At 42.6% G+C, this 26,756-nt stretch overlaps 3 protein-coding genes across 3 annotated transcripts; all 3 read right to left on the bottom strand.

Annotated features, from left to right (window-relative positions):
- Positions 1-6,589: 6,589 nt before the first annotated feature.
- Positions 6,590-7,564, bottom strand: LOC137221062 (olfactory receptor 7G1-like). The gene is given in 1 exon segment (XM_067730260.1): positions 6,590-7,564. A coding segment is annotated over 1 exon segment (975 nt).
- A 3,356-nt stretch (positions 7,565-10,920) lies between these two features.
- Positions 10,921-13,915, bottom strand: LOC137221061 (olfactory receptor 7G3-like). The gene is given in 4 exon segments (XM_067730258.1): positions 10,921-11,155; positions 11,157-11,817; positions 13,267-13,304; positions 13,857-13,915. Coding segments are annotated over 4 exon segments (993 nt in total).
- Positions 13,916-17,220: 3,305 nt separating this feature from the next.
- Positions 17,221-22,505, bottom strand: LOC137220921 (zinc finger protein 726-like). Its single transcript, XM_067730179.1, has 6 exons — positions 22,475-22,505; positions 22,036-22,109; positions 21,264-21,390; positions 19,867-19,962; positions 19,597-19,676; positions 17,221-19,123 (listed from the first exon to the last, which is right to left on the bottom strand). Exons 1-6 carry the CDS (start codon positions 22,503-22,505, stop codon positions 17,681-17,683), a joined length of 1,851 nt encoding a protein of 616 aa, XP_067586280.1. The 3' UTR covers positions 17,221-17,680.
- Between the last annotated feature and the right edge of the window lie 4,251 nt (positions 22,506-26,756).

Genomic DNA, 26,756 nt, shown 5'->3' with positions numbered 1-26,756 from the left:
CGCTCAGATGAAGTGGACACGACAACCAATCTTGTTCCAAGTTGGCCTCTGGGCTCCATACACGTTTGTTGTTGTATTTTTGATCAGGATCGCAGTATCTTCCTCTCTCTCTCTCTCTGTCTCTGTCTCTGTCTCTGTCTCTCTCTGTGTGTCTCTCTCTCTGTCTCTCTGTCTCTCTCTCTACCTCAGAAAGAACAAGAACCCTCTGTGCCTTCCCTGTTTGGACCCCAGACAGTGCTGGTCCTGGGTGCGGTGGGGAAGAGGGGGCAGAGATTTGGTAAATCCTGAGGATGGGATGGCTGGGAAACTCAGAACACTTAAGGCCACTTTCCTAATGTGCCCCAATTTGGGAAGCCTTTGGGAAGCTGAGTCTGTGGCTCCCCTGTGGTGAATGGGCTGAGGTGGGGGTGCGGTAAGGAACCAAGATCAGCAAGTCTGTGCCTGGTACCACTGAGACCCTTCCTGGAAACTTCGGTTCCAAGGACTTGAGGGGCATGAGACATCCTAGCTATGTGTTTCTGCTGTCCCCGTGTGTCTCAACTTGGAACTGCATGAATTCAGAGTGTCAATACCAGCACCTAAGCCCAGCTTTGAGAATGCCACCCTCAATCTCCCATGACACTGAGGGTCAATCCGCCTGAAAAGATGCCTCTAGGAGGATGTCGGTGCATCAGACAGCCTCTAAGGTGGCTAAGATCCCAAAGATCCCTGCCCGCTGGTATTTACTCCGTGTGTAATGGCATCTCCTTGAATATGGGCGGGACATGTGACTTGCTTCCAACAAATGGAATACGGCAAAAATGATAAAAACTCCTTCTGATACTGGATTGTAGAGATTGTGATTTCATCTTGTTGTACCCTCCTCCTTCTCATCTTCGCTCATCCCTTCCTCCCTCCCCCTCCTCCCTTTTCCCCTCCCTCCCTACCTCTCTCTCTCTGTCTCAGTCTCTTTCCCTTTCTGTCTCTGTCTTTCTGCCCTATAAAAAGGTCCATATGTCCAGGAACTGTCACCAATCAGCAGAGAACTGAGATCTGAGGTTAGAAACGGATCTCTTATCGTTGGTCAAGATATTAGATGACCACAGTCTCTGCTAGCATCTTTTTTTTAAACTTTTTATTTTATATTGGAGTATAGCCAATTAACAATGTTGTGATAGTTTCAGGTGCACAGCAAAGGGACTCAGCCATACATATACATGTATCCATTCTCCCCCAAACTCCCTTCCCATCTAGGCTGTCACATAACATTGAGCAGAGTTCCCTGTGCTATACAGCAGGTCCTTGTTGGTTATCCATTTTAAATATAGCAGTGTGTACATGTCATTCCCAAACTCCCTAACTATCCCTTCCCCCCAGCCTTTCTCCCTGGTAACTATTATAAGTTTGTTCTCGAAGTCTGTGAGTCTGTTTCTGTTTGTAAATAAGTTCCTTTGTATCATTTCTTTTTAGATTCTGCATGTAAGTGATATCATAGGATATTTCTCTTTCTCTGTCTGACTTACTTCACTCAATATGACAATTTTTAGGTCCATCCATGTTGCTGCAAACGGAATTATTTCATTCTTTTTAATGGCTGAGTAATAATCCATTGTATATATGCACCACAGCTTTACCCATTTCTCTGTGGATGGACATGTAGGTTGCTTCCATGTCTTGGCTATTGTAAACAGTGCTACAGTGAATTTTGGGGTGCATGTATCCTTTTGGACCATGTATTTCTCTGGATATATGCCCAGGAGCGGGATTGCTGGGTCATATGGTAGCTCTATTTTTAGTTTTTTAGGGAACCTCCGTACTGTTCTCCACAGTGGCTGTACCAGTTTACATTCCCACCAACAGTGTAAGAGGGTTCCCTTCTCTCCACACTGTCTCCAGCATTTGTCGTTTGTGGATTTTTTTTTTTTTTCCTTCGGTACGCAGGCCTCTCACTGTTGTGGCCTCTCCCGTTGTGGAGCACAGGCTCCGGCCGCGCAGGCTCCGGCCGCGCAGCTCAGCGGCCATGGCTCACGGGCCTGGCAGCTCCGTGGCATGTGGGATCTTCCCGGACCAGGGCACGAACCCGCGTCCCCTGCATCGGCAGGTGGACTCTCAACCACTGCGCCACCAGGAAAGCCCCACTATAACCACTTTTATTCAACATAGTTTTGGAAGTCCTAGCTATGGCAATCAGAGAAGAAAAAGAAATAAAGGGAATCCAAATTGTAAAAGGAGTTAAACTGTCACTGTTTGCAGATGACATGATACTATACATAGAAAATCCTAAAGATGCTACCAGAAAACTACTAGAGATCATCAATGAATTTGGTAAAGTGAGCCATGGCCTCTGAGCCTGCGCGTCCGGAGCCTGTGCTCCGCAACGGGAGAGGCCACACGGTGAGAGGCCCGCGTACCGCAAAAAAAAAGAAAAAAAAAATTTTGAAAAGAGGAAAATCTATTAATTGCAGAGACCTAAATACAGGAGTGATAAGACATGACATTTAATCCTATTACCAGTTTTACAGTGCAAATATGACCAAATAATGACAAATTCATAGGAGTTAAACTAATAGAAGAACATCAAAGAAAAGGATCAGTAAAAAAAATTCAGGATTCTGTTTGTCCCTGGAGGGGAGGGGGTGATGCAAGTGGGAGAACAGTTGCATTCTAGAATGTCGGCATTGCTTTAACTTCAGGATAGGTATGTGCATGTTTATTATGTTACTATTCCTGCAGAACTACACATAGGTTTTAAGCTCTCCTTTGTATATGATATTTTAACAAGTAAAATTGAGGAAAGACCCTTCCATATTCTTAATTCTAAATATATTTCCCATGTTCTTCTAATATGGGTCATGCAGCTTAGAATTTAGAGGTCATCAGAATCTCCAAAAGTATTCATTAAGAGTTCTATAATCCCTTACATGTCTCCCCAGAGGTTCAAAGTCAGTTGTTCTTGCTGGAGGTCAGGGAAACCTCAGTATGAACGAAGGTCTCAGGTGATTCATCTCTGCAGCTGTTCTGTGGACATCAATGGAGGAAGCTCTGCACTAGAGTGAACAGGAATGCCAGGCAGGGAGCTGTTTCCCATGTTGGAGCTGAAAATAAAACCACCCCTCAACCACCAGTGAACAGAAAGTTCTTCACCCACTCTTGACTCTCCCTTGACAGCTCCACTGTTTTCACCTCACCCACAGAGATGATTCTGACTGGTGGCCTCTTGTTTCTGTGCTTCTGGGGAAAGTGATCCTGCTTATTTTGCCAGCTTCCCTTTCTCCTCTTCCTAAGGAACGGCACCAAGAAACGGGGGAGAGCTTAAACAAGCTTTATTTAGGAACGCTCCCGGGCGAGGTTCACTGGTCCGAGAGAAAGGGGCCAGAGAAGTCGCGCCCGGGCGAGGGTTGGGCAAGATTTTATAGGGGAAGAAGGGAAAGGGGTGTGGCGAATCCGGGAGGGCGCAGGGTATTCCTTATTTGGTGGTCTTTTCGGGTATCGTGGCAATATCTGGTCCGGTCGCATCAGTCTTGGGAACGTTAGTCCCGCCCCGCGAAAGGCGGGAAGGCTGGGCCGGGTGGAAAGTCCCCAGGTCAGTTCCTGGAACTGGGTGCTCCGGACAGTCTCCAGATCAGTGTCTGGAACTGGGTGGTCCGGAGAGTTTCGGTCTGATGCAACCTGTGAGTCTGATTGCGTTCCCCTGCCTCGGGCCAGTTGGCCTTACACTCTTGTCTTATTCTCAACATCTCCTTGTCAAAGGAAAGTAGTTCTCCATAGAATAAGACACATTTAATAATTTTCCATGAAGGCCCTAAGTCTGCACCCAATCTGCTAAGACATCAATGATACAATTAATTTTATTCAAGGATGTTTCTCTATGTGGACTCCACTAGAGATGTGTAAGAAACAAAGCAATAGGGACTTCCCTGGTGGTGCAGTGGTTAAGAATCTGCCTGCCAGTGCAGGCGACGCGGGTTCGAGCCCTGATCCGGGAAGATCCCACATGCCGTGGAGCAGCTAAGCCCGTGGGCCACAACTACTGAGCCTGCGCTCTAGAGCCCAGAAGCCACAACTACTGAGCCCACATGTCACAACTACTGAAGCCCACGTGCCTAGAGCCCATGCTCCACAATAAGGCAAGCCCCCGCGCTCCACAACTAGAGAAAGCCCGCACAGCAACAAAGACCCAATGCAGCCAAAAAATAAATTAATTTTTTAAAATGCTTAACTTAAATTAAAAAAAAAAGAAACAAAGCAATATAAGATGACTGAGGAGGGACTTCCCTGGTGGTGCAGTGGATAAGACTACGTGATCCCAATGCAGGGGGCCTGGGTTTGATCCCTGATCAAAGAACTAGATCCCACATGCGTGCCACCACTAAGGAGCTCACGTGTTGCAACTAAGACCCAGTGCAACTAAATAAATATTAAAAAAAAGTTGAGGAAAATAATATGACTAAGGAGAGAAGTAAAAGCTCAGATACAGTCTTACAAATAAGCCAGTGAAGCCCATCAACAGACAAATGGATAAAGAGGATGTGGCACATATATACAATGGAATATTACTCAGCCATAAAAAGGAATGAAATTGGGTCATTTGTAGAGACTTGGATGGACCTAGAGGCTGTCATACAGAGTGAAGTAAGTCAGAAAGAGAAAAACAAATACTGTATGCTAACATATATATATGGAATCTAAAACAACAACAACAAAAAGTTATGAAGAACCTCGGGGCAGGACAGGAATAAAGACACAGACGTAGAGAATGGACTTGAGGACACCGAGATGGGGAAGGGTAAGCTGGGACAAAGTGAGAGAGTGGCATGGACTTATATATACTACCAAATGTAAAATAGATAGTGAGTGGGAAGCCACCGCATAGCACAGGGAGATCAGCTCGGTGCTTTGTGACCACCTAGAGGGGTGGGATAGGGAGTGTGGGAGGGAGATGCAAGAGGGAGGAGATATGGGGATATATGTATACGTATAGCTGATTCACTTTGTTATACAGCAGAAACTAACACACCATTGTAAAGCAATTATACTCCAATAAAGATGTTAAAAAAAAAAAGAATGAGAAAAACAAATATCGTATAGTAATGTGTATATGTGGAATCTAGAAAAATGGTACAGATGAACTGGTTTGCAAGGCAGAAATAGAGACACAGATGTAGAGAACCAACATATGGACACCAAGGGGGGAAAGTGGGGGTGGTGATGGCGGTGGTGGGATGAATTGGAGATTGGGATTGACATATATACACTTATATGTATAAAATAGATAACTAATAAGAACATGCTGTATAAAAAAGATAAAATAAAATTCAAAAAAAAGCCAATGAGAAGATTTCAAAGGAAAAACGATGCCAGAAGATTACCAAACTTTGCCCTGCTTACCTAACAAATATTTATTTTATCATATTATTCACACCAACGGAAAAGCCTGATAAATATAACAATAAATGAAAACAAATCTAACTGCTGAAGCAAGTGATAAAGTTATGTGAAGACAATAGGATTATAAGAGTTAAGAAGATATGCAAGATATGGAACACAGCAATACTAGTTAAATTTTATTGAAGCATTGTCCTGTTTTTGTCCAGTAATTACACTACATATGATAAGAGTAAGGTTCTCATAGTAATCATTTCCCCTATACCAGGAATTAGATTAAGTAGGTGGCGTATGATCCTGTTCTCAGTGATAAGATTGAAGGTAATACCTTATGGATGATGCCACGGAAATATCCGTTATAAATAGTCCCTCAATTAACCTCAGACCCAGGGAAGGTCAGTCAGGGTTTTTTGTTATTTGGGTTTTTTTCCTCTGGGAATCATGTCTAGATATGATACCTGCATCTGTGAAGCCATCTGGGTCCATGAGGGGAATCAGCCCTAGCACGAAGCCACTTCCTGGAGGAATGAATGAATCTCTACTTTCCTGCTCCTGCGCAATTTTCTACCTCTGAGATCCTTGTAATGAAGATATCTTTATTGTTTGCACATATTAGACTCAGGATTAATTTCTCTCATTAGGAAGAAAGTCTTCCTCACTGATCAGTTTCAAACATCACACAATCATTTCAAACTACTGAGATAATCTAATCACAAAAAATTGTATACAAAATAAAGCTGAGTGTTCTGGGTGCTAATGTTGCCCCACACATGTACAATTTACCAGTGACCAGTCTCAAGGATTCCTGATCTGGGGTATGAAAGATCAACCACTACGTCCCACAGTAGGCTTAACTCTGGGGTGCAATTCACACGGTGCTACCCATAGAATCGAGCAGAATCTACTTCTGCATGACCACAGACTTCTTTAAATCATTTCCTTGACCTATCCACCTTTTCCCACTTCCCTTGTGCTCAGAACATTCCCCACAAAATTACTATACCATGAACCTCTGCCTCAGATTCAGCTTCCATAGACCTTAACTGAAGAAACTTTCCTTAGAGAATGGAAATCACAGTGCTAAAAAAAAAAAAAAAAAAAAAGAGCACTTCAGGTTTTAACCCTAAGTTAAAATGCACTTAGCAATCATGGTATCTATTTACCAAAGAACCTACTGCTGAAAGAGTCAGGCATTCTAGCTCATCCGTATTCCTTTTACTTTGATTCATTCTAGTGAACCCATCCCAAATCGGATGACACAATCACAGAAAAGAAATACTCTACCAATAAGTTTCCTCAAAACTCCCTTCATGTCTCTGTTCCTCAGGCTGTAGATGAAGGGGTGCATCACAGGAGCGACCACAGTGTACATCAGTGAAGCCACTGCAGTCTTCCTGGAAGAGTCAGTAACTGCCGAACTAATGTACACCCCAAAAGCTGTCCCATAGAAAAAGGAAACCACTGAGAGGTGAGACCCACAGGTAGAAAAAGCTTTCTACTTTCTGCCTGATGAGGGCCTTTTCAAAATGGAGGAAACAATTTGAATATACGAGAAAATGATTCCAGAAAGAGGAACACCAGCAAATATGCCAGCTGCAAAATATACCAGGATGTTATTGATGAGGGTATCAGAACATGCAAGTTTGATGACCTGAACAACTTCACAGCAGAGGGAGATTTCCAGGTCTGTGCAAAAGGACAGTTGCAGCACCATCAGACTATGGAACAGGGCATCTGCAATGCTAATGAACAAGGAGAGTAGAATCAGCTGAACATGGAGGCGGGGGTTCATGCTGACTGTGTATCTTAGTGGGTGACAAATAGCCACATAACGATCGTAGGCCATTATTACTAAAAGGAGAAAATTTTCCCAGCAAACAAAAGTCGGAACAAAGCTGATCTGGGTGAGGCAGCCTCTATACGTGATGCTCTGATTCTGTGCTTGGATGTTCTCCAGGATCTTTGGGATCATGGTGGTGCTGAAACAGATGTCAGTAAAGGACAGATTGGAGAGAAAGAAGTACATGGGAGTGTGGAGTTGGAAGTCAGAGATGACAGCCTAGATGATGAGAAGGTTTCCCAGGATGGTGATCAGGTACACGGACAGGAACAGTTTGAAGAAAGTGGTCTTCGGTTCTGGATCCTCTGTCAGTCTCACGAGAAGAAATTCTGAAACATCTGTTTGGTTTCTGGGTTCCATATTGTTGATAAATCTGATGGAAAAGATGTGGTCCCTAGTCCAGCAGCAGGAGTATCACCAGAGGCAAACACCAGTTTGGGAAGGGAAGTAATAGAATGGGGGGATGCTTTCCATATGCTTGTTATTTTGTTATTTTGAAAAAAGACCTGAAGTTAATAAAGCAGTGTGTCAACATTTGTTAATTCTCGAAAGGATCTAGGAATGGTCATTTTAAAAATTACACTATGATGTTCTGATTATTTATAACATTTGGTAACTTTATTAGGAGAAACAGGTAGTCAGGCTGATGAGTCTAACTGGATTGCCACCTCCTTTCTCAGAGACCTCACAGCCTGGCAACAGAGATAACACAGAGCTGTGTTAAAAACACAGAACTGGAAGATACAGTAAAACTGCCCAAGCCTCCTCCCCGAAACCACTACAGAAATGAAGTTAAATGCCCGCCAGGTTGAAAACAATCAGCATGTTTGTAAATGAGCGTGTTCTTTGCCATTGTGGAGAGAGAGCAGGAGACTGACAGAATGAGAGCTCTTTGAGGATTTCAGGAAAGGTACAAGGGAACATGTCAAGATGGGAGACAGGCATGAGGCAAATGAATGCCTTGGTTCTAATCATTTTATGCATGTCCTTTCCTCACAGTTTCCCCTGGATAAACTTGTAGTAAAACACCTGCCCTGATTTCCAAACATTAACAAAGGGACATTTCGCTACCTGGATGACTTCACCGTGCAATGATGGAATCTCTCCTAGAGGTGCAATGATGGAATCTCTCCTAGAGATGCAATGATGCATCTCTGCTAGATGTTCAGTGATGGAGACTAAAGTTCTATAAGAGGAGAGGGACTGAGTGAAGCTCCAGGCTCCTGGGCAAGAAGGCTTATCTCCAGGAGGAGGTACAGGTGTGCTGTTTCTTTACCGGGGAAATGCTGTTGAGTGCGTTTTTCACAATTTGTAGTCTCTGTACCTTTGGAGGACCAATATCCAAAGCTCCTCATTAGCCAAACAATTTCATCATCACGCTGATGCCAGTGCAGTGCAAATCCTTAAAGGCCAAGAAGATCTAATGGAACAATTCAGGGTGGTTGATTCCCTGATGCTATGAAGCCAGGTGTTCATCATTCACTGCTCCACCTCTCTCTGTTCACACGTATTTCACATACAATGCAAATGTGGACAAACCATTCTTCTCTAACTGGACTCTAGTATTCTTTTTTTAGATACAACCAATGGCATATCTATGCAATCAATGATATCAGGAAGCCTGGTTATAATTGTAGGTTATGAAGTTATTTATTTATTCATTCATTTCAGCCATATAAGAAGGAATGAAATTCTGACACATTACAACATGGATAAACCCTAAAAACATGATGCTCTGCGAAATCAGCCAGACAAAAAAGGACAAATATTGTATGATTTCAGTTATAAGGTACATAGAATAGGCAACTTCATAAGGGCAGAAAGTAGACTGGGGGCTACAGGGGAGAGGGTGAGAAGGATTGATTTTTGAGAGTGCCGGAATATATTAAAAGTTGTTTATTTCCGTACTGAGTAATCAAATCATGTTGATATCGATGGAGTGAATAAGGTCACATGTGGAGATATTTCATTGGAAGTTGATTTGCCCTGCTTTTTTCATTATATTGAAAGAACAATTCTGAATTTTCATTCTCGAAAATTGTTTGTGGCTTTTTTTTTCTGTATTAACTTTTTTATTAGTGGCTTTTTTTTTTTTTTTTTTTTTTGCCGTACGAGGGCCTCTCACTGTTGTGGCCTCTCCCGTTGCGGAGCAACAGGCTCTGGACGCGCAGGCTCAGCAGCCATGGCTCATGGGCCCAGCCGCTCCGCGGCATGTGGGATCTTCCTGGACCAGGGCACGAACCCGTGTCCCCTGCATCGGCAGACGGACTCTCAACCACTGCGCCACCAGGGAAGCCCTAGTGGCTTATTTTTAAAGTGCTTAAATTCCTCAGTCTTTACCTTTTGGATTGTATTAGTCTCTCAGGTGCTCAACTCCTCTGAGGTTATAAAAATATCTTTGTATATGGTCTTCCAAAATATTTAATCACTTTGACTTTTGCTTAACATTGGAATGATTTTTGTTTGTTTTTGTCTAGAGAGAACGATGTTATTTATCAGTTTCAATTCCCTTTTTTTGACTTTTTAAAATTGTGGCGAAATAGATATAAAATTTATCATTTCAGCCATTTAAAGTGTTCAGTTCCATGGCACTAAGAACATTCACAATGTTGTGGGACCACCACCATTAACCATCTCCTGAACTTTTTCATCACCCTGAACAGAAATTCTTTACGCATTCAACAATAACTCCGGGGAATACCCTGGCAGTCCAGTGATTAGGACTCAGCACTTTCACCGCCTTGGCCTGGGTTCAATCCCTGGTCACAGAATTAAAATCCCACAAGCCATGATGTAAACAGCCAAAAACAAACAAACAAACAAAAAACAATAACTCCACATTTCATTCTTTTCTTAGAGCTTTCAAAAGGAGCCCAACACTTTGACTTTAGCCCAATGTAGCTGATTTCAGGCTTCTGACTTCCAGGACTGCAAGAGAATACATTTGTGTTGTTTTAGGATACTAAGCTTGTGGTAATGTGTCACAATGACAATAGGAAACTAATACAGGACATATGTCCCAAATCAGGCTGATAATAAAAACAATGTCTTTTGGGTGTCTCCTTGGAAAGATTCTTTCTGCATTGCAAAGAGACCTAAGGAGAGGCAGCCAGTTTTCTGTTTCTGGTTATTGTGTCTGTAACGTCCCTGCACAGCTATAGGCATTGATGACCATCATGGGAACAGCCTTAGGAGGAAGGCTTAGGCAGAAAGAAATGCAGCCCTGTGTTTTTGTGCCTAGACCTATCTGACCTCTAAAGTCATTGTTAGAAAAGATGATAAAGTGATCGTTTATCATTTCCCTATGAGAGTTGAGACTTTTGCCTTATTATTGCTGAAAGCACGCATGTATTCTGAGAGTATCAAAGTCTCTCAAATCTTCCACAATTGTAAATATAATTATGCCAATTTTGTAGATGAGGAAACTGAGCTTAGAGGGTTCAAGTAAACTGTCAAAGGTCACATAGCTACTGTTTAGCAGAGGTAGGATTCAAATCCAGGTGGTCTGATTCCAAAATTCTCACCCCCCAGAAATATAAAAATAAAATAAAAAAGAAACACCAAAAAAATTTCTTTAATTAAAAACAAATTCTCACCCTTAACCATCTGATATCTGGTCTTAAGTATTTCAAGAAGGTGGTCAGACTTGCTGGACCTCTCCTTAATTTATTTCTCTGTGTTATATTCCAGCAGTGTAAGCCTAAAGCAACTGGAAATCAATGGAAAGATGATATTCTAGAGATGAGTTTCCTCAAAGCCCCTATCATAGCCTTGCTCCTCAGACTACAGATAAAGGGGTTCATCATAGGGGTGACCACAGTGTACATCACTGATACTACTGCACTCTTCTTGGAGGAGTGAGTGGCTGCAGAACTAAAGTACACCCCAAAACCTGTCCCGTAAAACAAGGAAACAACTATTATGTGTGACCCACAGATGGAAAATGCCTTATCCTGACGGGATTTTCAGGACAGAGGAGACAATTCGAGTATAAGAGAAAATTATCCCAGAGAGAGGAATAACGCCCAACAGGCTGGTCACTAAATACAGGAGGACGTTATTAATGAGGATATCAGAACAGGCGAGATTGAGAATATGAGCTAGTTCACAGAAAAAGAGGGGACTTTTTAATTCTGTGCAAAAGGACAGCTGCAGTGCCATCAAAGTGTGGAGCAGGGCATCCACAACACTAACAAAGGAGGAGATCAGAACCAGCAGCCTGCAGAGCTTGCGGTTCATGATGACACTGTACCTCAGTGGGTGACAGATGGCCACAAATCGATCATAGGCCATCATGGCCAGAATTCCAGTTTTCAGTCCAGCAAAAGTCAAGACAAAGCAGATTTGGGTGAGGAATCCTGTGTAACTGGCGGATTTGCTCTGTGTCTGGATGTTCACTAGCATCTTTGGGATTGTGGTGGTGGTGAAACAGATGTCAATGAAAGACAGATTAGAGGGGAAGAAGTACATGGGAGTGTGCAGGTGGGAGTTATAGATACTGGCTAGGATGATGAGCAAGTTACCAAGCACAGTGACCACGTATATGGACAGGAAGAGGCAGAATAGGAGGGGCTGCAGTTCTGGATCCCCTGACAGTCCCAGAAGGAGGAATTCTGCAGTATCAGAGAGGTTTCAGGGTTTCACGTTGTCAATGGGTCTGTTAGAAAGATGGTGACAAGGAAACAAAACTTCAGAGAAACTTCCTTAATATTGTCCATATTTTGAAACCAATCAGTTACAGGTCTTTTCTCCTTCCTTGTCTCCCCTCTTCTTTCCTCGCTTTACATTCCCATAAAGCTTCGCCCCACACCACCCCCTGTCCCAAGCTTTTTTTTTTTTTTTTTTTTGCGGTACGCGAGCCTCTCACTGCTGCGGCCTCTCCCGTTGCAGGGCACAGGCTCCGGACGCGCAGGCCCAGCGGCCATGGCTTACGGGCCCAGCCGCTCCGCGGCACGTGGGATCCTCCCGGACCGGGGCACGAGCCCGTATTCCCTGCATCGGCAGGCGGACTCCCAACCACTGCGCCACCAGGGAAGCCCTGTTCCAAGCTTTTATAGTCCATCTATTCTTTGTCAAGTAGGGTTATGTACTCACAGGAAAACAGTCATGGAATGTTGTCTTCTCCCTTAAGATGCCTCCAAGCAAATAACTCCAGAATAAAATTATTAAGACTGTATTCTAGAATACAGTTTGGGAAAATGCAGTCTGTGGACAAAATTCTGCCTGCTGCTTATTTCAGTAAATAAAGGTTTACTGAAACACAGCCATTCGTTTATTTATGGTCCATGGCAGCTTCCCCGCTACAACGTCTGAGTTGCGAATACTTGTGACAGAGACCGTATAGCCCACACAACCTAAAACATTTACTATTTAGCTCTTTACTGAAAAAAATGTGCCTACTTCTAGTCTAGAATCTTGATTAAATTTAGGTTCAATTTTTGGCAAACATCCTTAAATATATTCATGAGGAAGAACATATTGCCTATTTGTCTTCTTGTAATAATGATTGCCTGGATCTATTAATTCACCAGGAGTTACAAAACGCTGACATTTTAATTCTTTTTTCAGTTATTGGCTGAAATACTTCCATAAAGATGAAATTTCCCGAATTAAATAGGTGGATTTCTGGGAGTTCCCTGGTCGTCTAGTGGCTAAGACTCCACTCTCCCAACACAGGATGCCCGGGTTCAATCCCTGGTCAGGAAACTAGAGCCCACATGCCACAGCTAAAGATCCCGCACTGACAATGAAGATCCCTCGTGCTGTATCTAAGACCAGGCGTAGCCAAATAACTAAATAAATATTTTGTAAAAAATAGATTTATTTCTTATAAGAAATTGAGTTCTTATAAGAAAGAATACTTCTTGATTCTTGTGTTCATCACTTTTTAAAATAATTGGTTTTCAGCATTATCCAACGATAAATGCTGTCATCATGAACTCCTGGATTTTAAATGCATTTGATATATTTCAATACACTGCAGTTGTTATTTATATTCTCAAATTGTCTTTTGGCCAGTGAAAGTCTCCTCAGCTTGCCTCTGCAGTCCTTCTGAAATGAACTCAGCAGCCTCGTATCTCCCTCAACTTTGACATGAAAGCTGTTCTTTGCCCATCATCTTGCAATAGATACATATATCAAATCATTATATTGTACACCTAAAACTAATACAATGTTCTATGTCAATTATATCTCAATTTTTTAAAAAAGAAAGAAAATGTCAAGAGTAAGCTACAGGGACTTCCCTGGTGGTGCAGTGGTTAAGAATCCGCCTTCCAATGCAGGGGACAGGGGTTCGAGCCCTGGTCCGGCAAGATTCCACATGCCGCGGGAGCAACTAAGCCCGTGCACCACAACTAGTGAGCCCGCACACCGCAGCTACTGAAGTCCGCATGCCTAGAAGCCGTGCTCTGCAGCAAGAGAAGCCACCACAATGAGAAGCCTGCGCACTGCAACAAAGAGTAGCCCCCGCTAGCCACAACTAGAGAAAGCCCACGCGCAGCAAAAAAGACCCAACGCAGCCAAAAGAAAAAGAAATACTTGACCTACACCTACATTTCATACAACTTATAGTTGAAAAGGCAGGTTCACATGCCCATGTGCTCCAACACACATGTAAGTTTTCCTGTGACTGCACTGAGACCCTGCTTACTCTGTAAGCTTGTGGCTCTGGACTTCTGTCCTGGTGGTTTTCTTCTGAGCACCTAGCATGCCCTGTAATGATGTCTGCCTTCGTCACAATCTTTTAAAGGTGGCTGAAGCTAATATGGCAAAAGCTTGGCATTAATTCTGGAAGGTGGTTGCATGGCTGTTTATTTTACTGCTTGCTGTGCAGTTCTCATGGTTTAAAATATTTTGTAATGTTTTGTTTGGAGGTTTTCAAAGAAAGACTAAACAGTAGACTCAACGTCCTCTCTCAGAGTCCTCAGAAGCAAGAGATAAGGACAAGACTTGATTGAGTTCTCTAAAGATGAAATCTGGAATGAGGACTGGGAAAATTGAGAAGCCAAACTCACGTCACTCCAGCCCCACTCACTACCAAATAGATGAGGGAAACCAGAGAATTGTAAAAACATCTGCCAGATTTCTGAAGAGGCTAATTCATACTCAGCTGGGGAAGGAGTCCCTTGGATTTAGAAGACAGAATAGGAGCCAGAAATGATGAAAGCTGATTGCAAATAGGATGAATGTGGAAAAGTAAATATACCAAGAACGTCAAAAACTTGTCATCTCACTGGTAATTCCACTGAACTTTATCTTACCTCTTGGATGTCCTCCAGATAGGCTGGTTAAAAAAATAAACTTCCATTTCTCACTGCATTTATTGGGCACTTCAGATTACCTTGGAGCCATCAATGTACTCATTCACCTTTCCTCTGGATATTGAAGGATGGGGATGGAAGATCTGTCTCCAGGAAGGGCAGATGGACCAAGTAAGGCAACTGGATGCTGGGCAAGAGGGATCACCTCAGGAGACTACAGTACGCTCTTTCCTGACCTGAGTAGGGCTGTTGAGTAGAGTGGTCACAGACAGACTATACGCAGTCTCTGTGGCCCTGGGGGCTCAGTTTCCAAAGCTCCTCATTAGCCACATGTGTACTGTCATTACTTCCCCCAGGCAGCTTATATCCTTAAGGAACACAGATGCTAGAAGGGAGAGCTCCTGCATTGCTGACTTCCTCACCCTGAGAGGACAGACAGGTATATGCCATTTTCTTCCCACGTCTCCTCTCACATCCAGGGTATCGCATTATTGGATTCTCAGGTCTAACCTTAAGGGACCTGATGGCCTCCTCCTAAGACCAACTCCCAGCCTTCTCTGAGCCAGAGATTATCACTAAAGGACTAGGGAAGAGTGGTTTAAGTCTCCATAGGGACAGAGACTCAGGGATGCAGGGAATGTATCATGGGATCATTGTCACACTGTCACTTAAGAAAATTTTCTCCTTTCTTAATTAAAGTCCCTACATGAATGAAGTTAGTAGGAAAGAGGTAGCAAGGAAACCAATTTACTAGTTACTTGGGCAGGCTTTTCGAGGTTGCCTGAAAAATAGACATAAACCAACAATCTTAAAGCACAAAAAAGCACTAATCATAAAGGAAGTGACTGATAAACTGATTGCATTAATACTGAGAAACACTGAGGGATATACAGCAACTCCCTATTATTGCAACTTTTCTCTAAGTGTAAAAGTAGTTCAATATAAAATTTTAAAAAATCAAAATATGGCACTCCATACTCATCAAAATGGCCAAACTGAAAAGACAATGTGAAATATTGGCAAGAGACTGGGAATGTAAATTGGTGCAACTACTTTGGAAAATTGTTTGGTAGTTTTGAATAAATACGCACTCCTAAACACATACCCAACAAAATTATGTACAATTGTGAATCAAAAAACATGTACAATAATGTGTGTGGCAGAGCCATTTGTAAAATATCCCAGCTATAAACAGATAAAATGTTCAAAACAGTTGAATGATAAAGTGTGCATATTCATTCTATAGAAAACTATGCAACAATCAAAATAAACTCCTGCTAAATGCAACAGCAAAAATCAATCTTGAAAATGTAATGTTGAGCAGAAGAAGCCAGGCACAAATGATAACATATGGTATCAGGCACAGAGTGCACATAACCTTAAATACACTAAAAATCATTGAATTTTACACTTCGAATGGGTGAACTTTTGTGGTATGTGAACTATATCTCAATAAAGTTGTTTTTAAAATACATGACTCCAGGGAATTCCCTGGCAGTCCAGTGGTTAGCACTCAGCACTCACTGCCAGGGCCCAGGTTCGATCCCTGGTTGGGGAACTAAGATTCCACAAGCCTCGCAGCGTGGCCAAAAAAAAAGACACAAATGAACTTATTTAGGTAACATAAACGGACTCACAGACATAGAAAACAAACTCATGGTTACCAAAGGGAAAAGGGGTGAGGAAGGGATAAATTAGGAGTTTGGGATTAGCAGATACAAACTACTATATATAAAATAGATAAACAACAAAGTCCCACATCTACTGTATAGCACAGGGAACTATATTCAATATCCTATAATAAACCATAATGGAAAAGAATATGTATACCTATAACTGTATCACTTTACTGTACACCAGAAACGAACACAACGTTGTAAATCAACTATAGTTTGACTTAAAAAATTAAAAAGACATGATTCCATAGAGTACCTACATTCTGGTGGTAGGAATCAGAGTGATTAGTAATGGAAAGAGCATTAAAGAATGATTCTCAGGTGCCTATAATATTCTATACTTTTTTTTTTTTTTTTTTTTTTTGCTGTACACGGACCTCTCACTGTCATGGCCTCTCCCGTTGCGGAGCACAGGCTCCGGACGTGCAGGCTCAGCGGCCATGGCTCACGGGCCCAGCCGCTCCGCAGCATGTGGGATCTTCCTGGACCGGGGCACGAACCCATGTCCCCTGCATTGGCAGGCAGACTCTCAACCACTGCGCCACCAGGGAAGCCCTAATATTCTATATCTTAACCAGAGTGTACAGCAGTTAATATAGAAGTGTTCTACCTTGTAAAAATTCATGCAGTTGTACATTCTTCTACATGTTAAATGTAAACAAAATGTGTTGGAAAAAGTTCAGAATTCCAAGGAGAATTTCACCATCTGCAATCTTCATGGGAAGGTTCATTACAGACTTTGTGCAGGCAATGGTAGGTTAGGACACATGAAATATAGAGGTACACAGATGATTTGTAAGCACAACTTAAGAGCTTTATCCAATAGGTAAACTTCTATTAAACATACATCCCTGTACCAAATAATTTTTCACTTTTGTTACCATATATAAAACTTTATTTTTAAAAACTGACCATCTGTGGACTCTGTTGATTAGTGACTAGTCAATTAGGAGTGAAAAAAGAAAAACAAAAACCTCCCTACCACCACCACACACACAAAACAAAGGAACAAATACGTGGAAAACATGTTGGCTTAAAACATTAGGTGTTTATTTTTCTCAAGTAACAAGTCTTTTTTTTTTTTTTTTTTTTTTTTTTGCGGTACGCGGGCCTCTCACTGTTGTGGCCTCTCCCGTTGCGGAGCACAGGCTCCGGACGCGCAGGCTCAGCGGCCATGGCTCACGGGCCCAGCTGCTCTGCGGCATGTGGGATCTTCCCGGACTGGGGCACGAACCTGTGTCCCCTGCATCGGCAGGCAGACTCTCAACCACTGTGCCACCAGGGAAGCCCAAGTAACAAGTCTTGAAGATATTAAAACATTTTCCCTTCAGCGTTATCACATATCTTCTAAGGGATAATGAATGAATAAAGGATTTCTCACAGTCATTGCATAACTTAGGTTTCTTCCATATATGCATTACTTAGAGGCTTTCTCACACTCTTCACAACCAGTTCTTTTCACTTAGCATTTGGTTGTATGCCTTAAAGATTGAGAGTTCACTGAAAGCTACTTTACATGGATATCATTAAAAGGGGATTTATTGAGCATGAGTTCTCTCATGACGCCGAAGGGGAAAGGATTTACTGAAACCTTGCCCACAGACATTGCATTTATAGGGTTTTTCTTTAGTATGTATTCTTTTGTGCACATTGAGATTACACTTTACACTAAAGGATTTTCCGCAATGATTACACTCGTAGGGTTTCTCTCCAGTGTGAATTCTCATGTGTACTGTAAGGGACACATGCCTGCTAAAAGCTTTTCCACACTCACTGCACTTAAAAGGTTTCTTGTCCCTGGTATGGATTTTCATATGCCTCCCATAAGATAAGAGACCATGGAAGGTTTTCCCACATTCCTTACATTCATGTTTCATTTTCATGTGAATTTTCTTGTGCAAAATAAGGAAAGATTTCACTCTGAAGTCTTTTCCACATTGATTACATGTAAAGGGTTTTTCTCCAGTGTGAATTCTCACATGTTCTTTAAGACATGAACGATCCCTGAAAGCCTTCCCACAGTCATTGCACTTACAGGGTTTCTCTCCAGTATGAATTTTCTTGTGCGTGATAAGGTTGGAGCTCAGCCTAAAAGCTTTCCCACATTGATCACACTTGAAAGGTTTCTCTCCAGTATGTATCCGCAGGTGTACCTTAAGAGATGACTGACTACTCAGGGCTTTACCACAATGGCTACATTCAACGGATTTCTCTCCGGTGTGGATTCTCTCATGTCTTTTAAAATATGGGAGAATACTGAAAGTTTTCCCACAGTCATTGCACGTATAGGGTTTCTCTCCAGTATGTATTATCTGGTGTATGGCAAGCCTATAGCTTCTACTGAAGGTTTTGGTGCATTGATCACATTTGTAGGGTTTTTCTTCTGAATGAGTCCCTGAATGTTGTCTGAGAAGTGAGCTATCTCGGAAGGTTTTTCCACAGTCACGGCACTCATAGGGCTTCTCCCCGGTATGAATTCTCTTGTGACGCGTAAGGTAAGAGCTTGAGCTGTAGGCTTTCCCACACTGATCACACTTATACGGTTTTTCTCCAGTGTGGATTCTCATGTGCAACTTAATGGATGAATGGCTCTGTAATACTTTACCACACTGATTACACTCAAAAGGTTTCTCTCTAGAGTGAGTTTTTTCATCCTTCTTAAGGTGTGAGATTGAATTTACGACTTTCCCCAAGTCACTGCGTTCATGGGATGTCTCTTCTGTATGTTGTCTCTTGTGCCCAGCTAAGTTAGAACTCCTGAGGAAGGCACTCTCGTCCTTTTTACATTCATAAGATTTTTCCCGAGGAAGAATTCCCTCAGATGGCTTAAGACGTGAAGAATCTCTAAGGGCTTTTGCAGAGTCAAGGTATCGATGGGCTTTCTTGCTAGGGTAAATTTTATTCTGAGTAATGTTAAATTTCACACTCAAGGCTTCAACAATTTCACTGCATTGAATGGGATTGCCTCCAAGACTTTGTTCCTATTGATTAAAATATGAGTTACAATCACAGGATTTATCATGTTCATGACTGAGAATCTCCCCTGACATAAATTCTGATACATCTCATGAGCACTTTATTAGCATGAGAGTTCCACATTTTCTTAGTGAATATGCAGTTTCTGACTGAGTTTATCAGCTTGAATAAGCTGATTGCTCTACCAGATGGCTTCACTGGAGTCTCTTCAACAGATTTAAGATAAAATTGCCTTAGAGTGAGTATCTTAAACATTTAACAACTAATCCCATTATGCAATTATTTACCTTGGGGATTCTCTGTAACCATTTTTGGAACTAAGTTATGAGTTTCCTTCAAATGAATACTTAGAGAATCTTCTGCTTTCTATTGGTGAAATGAGTGTGATATCACTCATATTACCCTCTAGTCCTTTTCTATCTTATAGAATTCTGGACTTCTAATGTGAGGACAAGAAATTATCCCATGTGACTCTTACCTTCTTGCCATTGAGCGTATATTTCTCCAAAATACCTTGTTTTTGCTGTTGTTGTTTGGTTTTAAGGAGAATCAGCTCATCTGAACAAAGTGGGAAAAAGTTTTGGAAAAGACATGGTGACAATATGCTGACAAAAAGCAGGTAATGCCCCAACCCAATCTGAAACAAATGGGAAACATAACCTCAAGTTCCTAGAGTATAAAATGGTGGGATGTTTAGCACAGGGAACAGATCTTGTAGGCAAGACATTCATATATGCCTGGTGCTCACCCGAACAGGTGTCTTGGTGAATTCTTCTCTCTACTATGTCCATTTCATCTTCCTGCTCCATCTGGGTGATGAGAGGAGGCTTGCTGAGTTGATGTCCTATTATGGGGAAAGATACATATGAGAGGACCATGCAGTATACAACAAAAACTACCATCAAACTGTGACAACAACTTGTTGTTTGAGGTTCTGAAGATAGGCAGTTGTGACTTTATAAGCAGCAAAATGACAAAATTCTAACAGAGAAAGCAAAAGTAAAGCATTTCAGAGATCAACTTTCCATAAATGGAAAATTGTCTTTCCAAGAGAAATTACTGAACCTTGGTAAGTGAACAGGATCTGTGACATTTTAATTTAAGAATATTCCCATCCCGGGCTTCCCTGGTGGTGCAGTGGTTGAGAGTCCGCCTGCCAATGCAGGGGACACGGGTTTGTGCCCCGGTCCGGGAAGATCCCACATGCTGCAGAGCGGCTGGGCCCGTGAGCCATGGCCGCCAAGCCTGCATGTCCGGAGCCTGCGCGTCCGGAGCCTGCGCGTCCAGAGCCTGTGCTCCGCAACGGGAGGCCACAACAGTGAGAGACCCGTGTACCGCAAAAAAAAAAAAGACGGGAAATAAGTGTTGGTAAGAATGTGGAGAATTTGGAACCTGCATACGTTGCTGAAGGGAATGTAAAATGATACAGCCAGTTTGGAAAACAGTTTGGCAGCTCCTCAAAATGTTAAGTATAAAGTTACCAAATGACCCAACAATTTTACTCTTAGGCATATATCCAAGATAAAGGACAACATATGTCCACACAAAAACTTGTATGTGAGTGTTTGTAGCAGCACTGTTCGTAACAGCAAGTGTCAAAAGCCAAATGTCCATCAACTGATGAATGGATAAACAAAATGTTGTATATCTATGCAAGAGAATATTATTCAGCAATGAATAGGACAGAAGTACTGACATATGCTACAACAAGGATGAACCTTGAAAACATTACACTAAGTGAAAAAATAAGTCACAAAAGACCACATTTGGTATGATTCCATTAATATGAAATGCTGAATAGGGAAACCTGTAGAAAAGGAAAGTAGATTAGTTGTTGCCAGGGGCTGCACGCAGGGAGGAATCAAACACCCTGTAGGTGGAGCAACAAAAATGTTATGGAATTAGACAGTGGTGACGGTTGCACAGCTATATGAAGGTACTAGAAAAAAAAACCATTGTATTGTACACTTCAAATGAGTAAATTATGGTATGTGAATTAGGTCTCAATATGGCAATTTTTCTTAAAAGTAAAAGCCTACAAAAAAAAACTCCTATAGTCTGTATCACAAGTCGATTGGGTCTTACTCACCCAAGAAATCCATGCTCAAATTCAGTAAATAAATCAAGGGATTCTGTTAGTCTTACCCAGTGAAACCAAGTTTCTATAGTTCTCTAGCATCACATCTCTGTGCAGTTTTCTCTGAGATGAATTCAGCAATGCCCACTCCTCCTGGGTGAAGTCCACGGCCACATCCTCAAAGGTTATTGAGTTCTAAAATGACAACACATCCTGTCTCAACCAGCCACCAACCCCACCAATGTTGCTGGGGAGAGGATCATGCACCATAGCACTGGAAATGAAACACCTGTTTCACAGTAAATTCAAGATTCTGATGAGGGCTCTTCATTTAACCCAGGATTTAGTTCTCAGAATCTTTCCTTCTCTATTCATGCTCACGCCTTAAGGAATTTCAACCAGCCTCAAGAATTTAAGGCCTCTCTAACACATGATGAAATGTATCTCTCCACTCCTAGCCTGAAAGCTTTCATAATCGTACTCTCTTCTATCTGCAGGGTTAATCAGAGACCTGAACACGTTGCAAGAATGAGAGAAATACTTCCTAAATGAAAAAATTATTTCCCATAGAGTGGCCATACATTTTTAAGGCTAAGACAGTCTTATATCCTTCTTTTACTTTTTACTTCTTTTACTAACAGCACTAAGCAGGAGAGATGCCTGAAAAAAAACTGTAAGTAGTAAGGTAATAGAAGAATTTTTTTTTGGAAGTCCCTTAACCACCATCAGAAGTTTCAAAATGCAGGAGGGGTTATGAGGTTCCAGAGTACTGGAAGGAGATGCATTCACCCCAGGGGACAGGAATGTATTTTAGGAGAAAGAAAAAAAATTATGACTCACTTGTAACCCAGAGCGCAAGTTTTCCATCTCTGTGATCCTCTCATGGGCACAGGAAGGGTCTAGGACAGGCAGAGCTAGAGGAGAGGGTGACATGAGTTTCTAGGCACATACATAGTCTCAACTTTCCTAGCAAGGGAAGTTGAAAGTCAGAAAGGTTGAGTTGTTACCCTTCCCAGCTTTATAAAACAAATGGACGGGATAAGGAGATGCCACCCCGAAATTTTCTTCCCTCTCCCCACCACGCACATACGCCCTTCCTCTAGAATCCCAAAGGGCACTGAATCCGACATGAGCAAATTCTGGGGCACCAAGTGTTCACAGAGCTCCATACCCACCTCCTTTCATTTCAGCCCCTTCTTCCCAGTCCCCTGTGGCTACTCAACTCCCTTATTCTGTGCCCACTTAATCCTGGTAAAGTGAATCTACCCTAGGAACTCACCACATATAGTGGACAGATGTGGGGCTGCCATTCTGCAAGTCCGTAAGTAGTAAATATGATCAGACAGCAACCAGGAGAACAAGGATGCTCCTCTTACTGCTTCTATGATCCACTCCAGGCAGGGCTCTGAAATAAAGAAATACTAACAAGAGAATTCACAAGCTTTCTGCTTCTCCTTTGCACTTAGGACAGTTACATCACCATGCATCCAATATGTGTTCCTTTCAGATTCAAGCTGTCTGTGATCCTGGGTCATTGTTTTGCACGCCATGTACAACCTCAAAGCAATATAGTGGGTATTCTTGACCTTCTCCATTCCTAATGTACATTCTCCACATTATGAAACCACATTACCCACCACTTATCAAAAATTCCATCTCCACTGAGGCACCTCACTGGCTTCTCCCCTGAATTAGCACCAACATATAGACCTGACCCATTAAAGTCACTGTCACCTGACTCCCATTCTTCATTTTAACTCCCATCCCTGCTCGGATTGAAGATGATTCCATGTTCTTGGGCATAAACTAGCAAACGTCCATGGCTTCCACATCTCAACCAAACACCTTAAATTTATCATCACCTGAGACTCTTGCTCTCTATGAAGGCAAAAAGTCAGACATCCCACTTTCTGAACACAGTAGGTATACTTCCATCTTGTTCACTTTTTTGCCTGTATTGCATCTGCTTTCCTACCTCATAGAAGCTTCCAAGCCATCCATACTTCCACCATATTGCTATTTATAATCCTCATTTCCTTGGCACTACATATGAAATGCCATGACCCATCCCTTCAATAATATATTTTCTAAAACCTCAAATTCCTCTCTGAGGAATCATAACACCTGCCTTAGATAATTCCAACCATCTGTCTATCCTGCCTGGGTAGTTCCTATCCAATAAATTATACGGGAAGCACTAAAAATTTGAGTCCATATACTCTAAATGGGGCTTCAACACTAAAGGAAAAGCCCAACAGGCAATTTAAACTCCTAGTTATCCAAAGACCTTTTCACAATTCCTCCAAGATTTTGAATCTCATGTGGTCTCAACCTTATCTCTTCAATAAATGATCTTACATCTTACTTTGCAAAGAAACTCTTAACAATGAAAGAAGGATTCCTCATTTTCTTGCCACTAGTACAAAAGTGTTCCACAGCATCATGGTTTCTTTCACTTTGCAAACAAGATGTGTCTGCCTTCTTATCTAATGTCAATATCTGCTACTTTGCTAGGTCATGTTTCCCACCTTTGGCACATTTTGAGCTGGATACTTCTTTGTTATGGGGGTACCATCCTATCACTGTAGGATGCTTAGTAGCATCCCTGGACTCTATCCAGTAGTATCCCCTCTAGTTGTGAAAGGGATATTGCCAAATGTCCCCTAGAGGGCAAAATTTCCCCTTTAAGAACCACTGGTCTAATCCCTTCCTACCTTCTCAGAGAGCTTGCTTTATTAATTATTCCTTTGCTCTTTTCCATCACCATCAACTTCTACTCCACTGTACTCATACTTCTAACATTGAAACATAATCAAAGATGTCCCATCTTACAACAAAGTCCTACTGTATAGCACAGAGAACTGTATTCAATATCCTATGATAAACCCTAATGCAAAAGATTAAAAAAAAAAAAAAGGAATGTTAAAAAAAAATGAAGAGAAAGTGCATGGGCTTGGAGACAGGTATTTTCCTTACTAATTTTTTTTTCCTTTTTCCTTGGTAATTTTTCTAAAGTTTGAGAGTTATCTTAAAATAAGTGATTGCATAGTTTTACATCTTCTAAATATTGCCTTGTATTTTCTAATACATATTGCCTTGCATCTCTTCTTTGTAAATAAATGTTCTTGTTCATCTGAAAAAAATTAAAAATCTCCCCCCTTTTTTTTTTTTTTTTGCAGTACACGGGTCTCTCACTGCTGTGGCCTCTCCCGTTGCGGAGCACAGGCTCCGGACGCGCAGGCTCAGCGGCCATGGCTCACGGGCCCAGCCGCTCCGCGGCATGTGGGATCTTCCCGGACCGGGGCACGAACCCGTGTCCCCTGCATCGGCAGGCGGACTCTCAACCACTGCGCCACCAGGGAAGACCAAAATCTCCCATCTTGAAACAAATTCATGCCTTTGGGTCCCCCTTAGCCCTACAGTTACTGCTCAGTCCCTCTTCCTTTTCTCCATCCAGCTTCTGGAAAGACTGGTCTACCCTCTCATTCTCCCCATTTCCTCACCTCCCTTAATTACACTCCAAACTGGTTTCTGTCTCACCACCACCTCACTGACACTGCTCTGCCAAGACTGCCAAGGATTTAAGAGGATTAATCCAGTGAATGCCATCCTGTCTTTGACTTAGTTCGTTCATCAGAAAAATTCTATCACTATTTTCTTCTATAAATCAGCCTCTGTTCTGGGCTTTTGTTACCATAATCTCCCGGTTGGCATCCGTAAGGCCAGCAGGTCCGGGGAAGGGCCCAGGGAGTCAGAGGGATCCCCCGCCAGGGTGGTTAATGCAGCAGGACACACGAATGGCATCCGCCCGGGACTTTGCACTCGGCCCTGGTCTTCCCGCTCCCCGAGGGGCGGAACCAACGGCTCTGAGGCTGATGCAACCGCCCGCTCCCCGAGGGGCGGGACCAACGGCTCTGAGGCTGATGCAACCGCCCGCTCCCCGAGGAGCGGAACCAACGGCTCTGAAGCTGATGCAACCGACATCCGACATTGCCGTAACATCCAAAAGATTACCAAAAAAGGGGGTTGCTTCACACAGCAAGCGTCTCCCCTGCGTCCACCCCTATAAATCTTGTTCGCGCCCGCACCCAGGCGCGACTTCTCTGGCCCCTTTCTCTCGGACCAGTGAACCTCGCCCGGGAGCGTTCCCAAATAAAGCTTGTTTAAGCTCTCCTCCGTTTTTGGTGCCGTTCCTTACAGCATCTTATTTCTCTGGCCACTGTCTTTCAGGATCATTGGCCAGCTCCTCTCCCACTGTTGACTGTCCTCAAGGCTCAGTCCTGGCCCTTATCTCTCACCTTATTCTGTGTATTCCACATCTATGCATTCCCTTGAAATTGAATTCCATCTCGGGACTTCCCTGGTGGCGCAGCGGAAGACTCCGCTCCCAATGCAGAGGGCCCGGGTTAGATTCCCCGGTCAGGGAACTAGATCCCACATGCATGCCACAACTAAGAGTTCGTCTGCCACACTAAGGAGCCCAGGTGCCGCAACTAAGACCCGGTGCAACCAAATAAATATTAAAAATAAATAAATTCCATCTCTATGCTCATAACACCCAAATCTCCAGTTTGAGAACTCAAATCTGAGCTTAAGACCCATGTATCCTGCTGCCTTTTCAACTATGGCCATCTAAACGTTTTGCAGGCACCTTGGATGAAGCTTATCAGACTGAACTTATCTCTTCCCCAGAACTTTTCACTTTAAGCATCTGCACTCTCAGTAAGGAGTACTAATGCTCCAGGTATTCAGAGCAGGCAGAAGGCATCACTGGTATCACACCTTTTACCCCACCCCACAGCTGTAATTAATTAAAACTGAAGATTAATTATTTGATAAGCACTTCTCCCCTCCTGTGGGCTGGACTCAACTAAAACCCACAGAATCCTTGACTCCTCTCCCCTCAGCCAGAAACAGCCATTGAAATTTTAAAATATGGGCACACTTCCTCCCCCATCCCCCAAAGGCAGCAATCACCTGAAACCTAAAACTATTCCTTTGTAGACTTCACCCTACCCCACAGCAGAAACTGACAGGGACTAATGCAAGCCACACCCTCTCTCCACCCAACTCCAATCATTTCAACGGTGCTCTCTCCAGAGAAAATCTCAACTACTAAATTCTTCCCCGTTCCCTGCCACACATGGATAATTCTTCCTTTGTCATTTTTCTGTCCATTTAAATGTCATTTCCTCAGAATCACCTTTATTGTGAGCCCCATATTTAATATAAAGCCAATCTTATGGTCTGAGTCTCCCTATGTAGCCCTCAGAATTTGTAATTATATATTTATTTCTTTGCTTATATTTTTCTCTTCCACTAGATTGTAATGTCCAAGAGAATGGCGTTTTCTTATTAAAACCCTATACCCAGTCACTAGCACATCACTAGCCACATCGTAAAGTGTACAGCATTCTGGGTGCAGAAATGAATGAGTATGGATTCCACCTTCAATCTATCCCCCCAGATCATCACTTTGTTCTACTTTGTAGCCACCAAGAGTCTAGATTACCCTCACTCATTCCTAAATCCTACTACTAACCCTTAATCTTTTCTCCACC

This window comes from Pseudorca crassidens, chromosome 3 (genome assembly GCF_039906515.1).
Source record: "Pseudorca crassidens isolate mPseCra1 chromosome 3, mPseCra1.hap1, whole genome shotgun sequence".
Classification (NCBI taxonomy): Eukaryota; Metazoa; Chordata; class Mammalia; order Artiodactyla; family Delphinidae; genus Pseudorca; species Pseudorca crassidens.
Note: the sequence above shows the minus strand (reverse complement) of the source record. Positions and strands in the feature narration are given on the sequence as shown.

Bases quoted from the DNA above. Each gene is read 5' to 3' on its own strand.
- LOC137220921 (XM_067730179.1), bottom strand. From the start codon at position 22,505: ATGGCAGCCCCACATCTGTCCACTATATGTG. The intron at 19,963-21,263 runs GTAAGACTAACA...TCCCCATAATAG, and splicing joins TAGAAACTTGGTTTCACTGG to GACATCAACTCAGCAAGCCT. The intron at 19,124-19,596 runs GTAAGAGTCACA...TTTAATCAATAG, and splicing joins ATACGCTCAATGGCAAGAAG to GAACAAAGTCTTGGAGGCAA.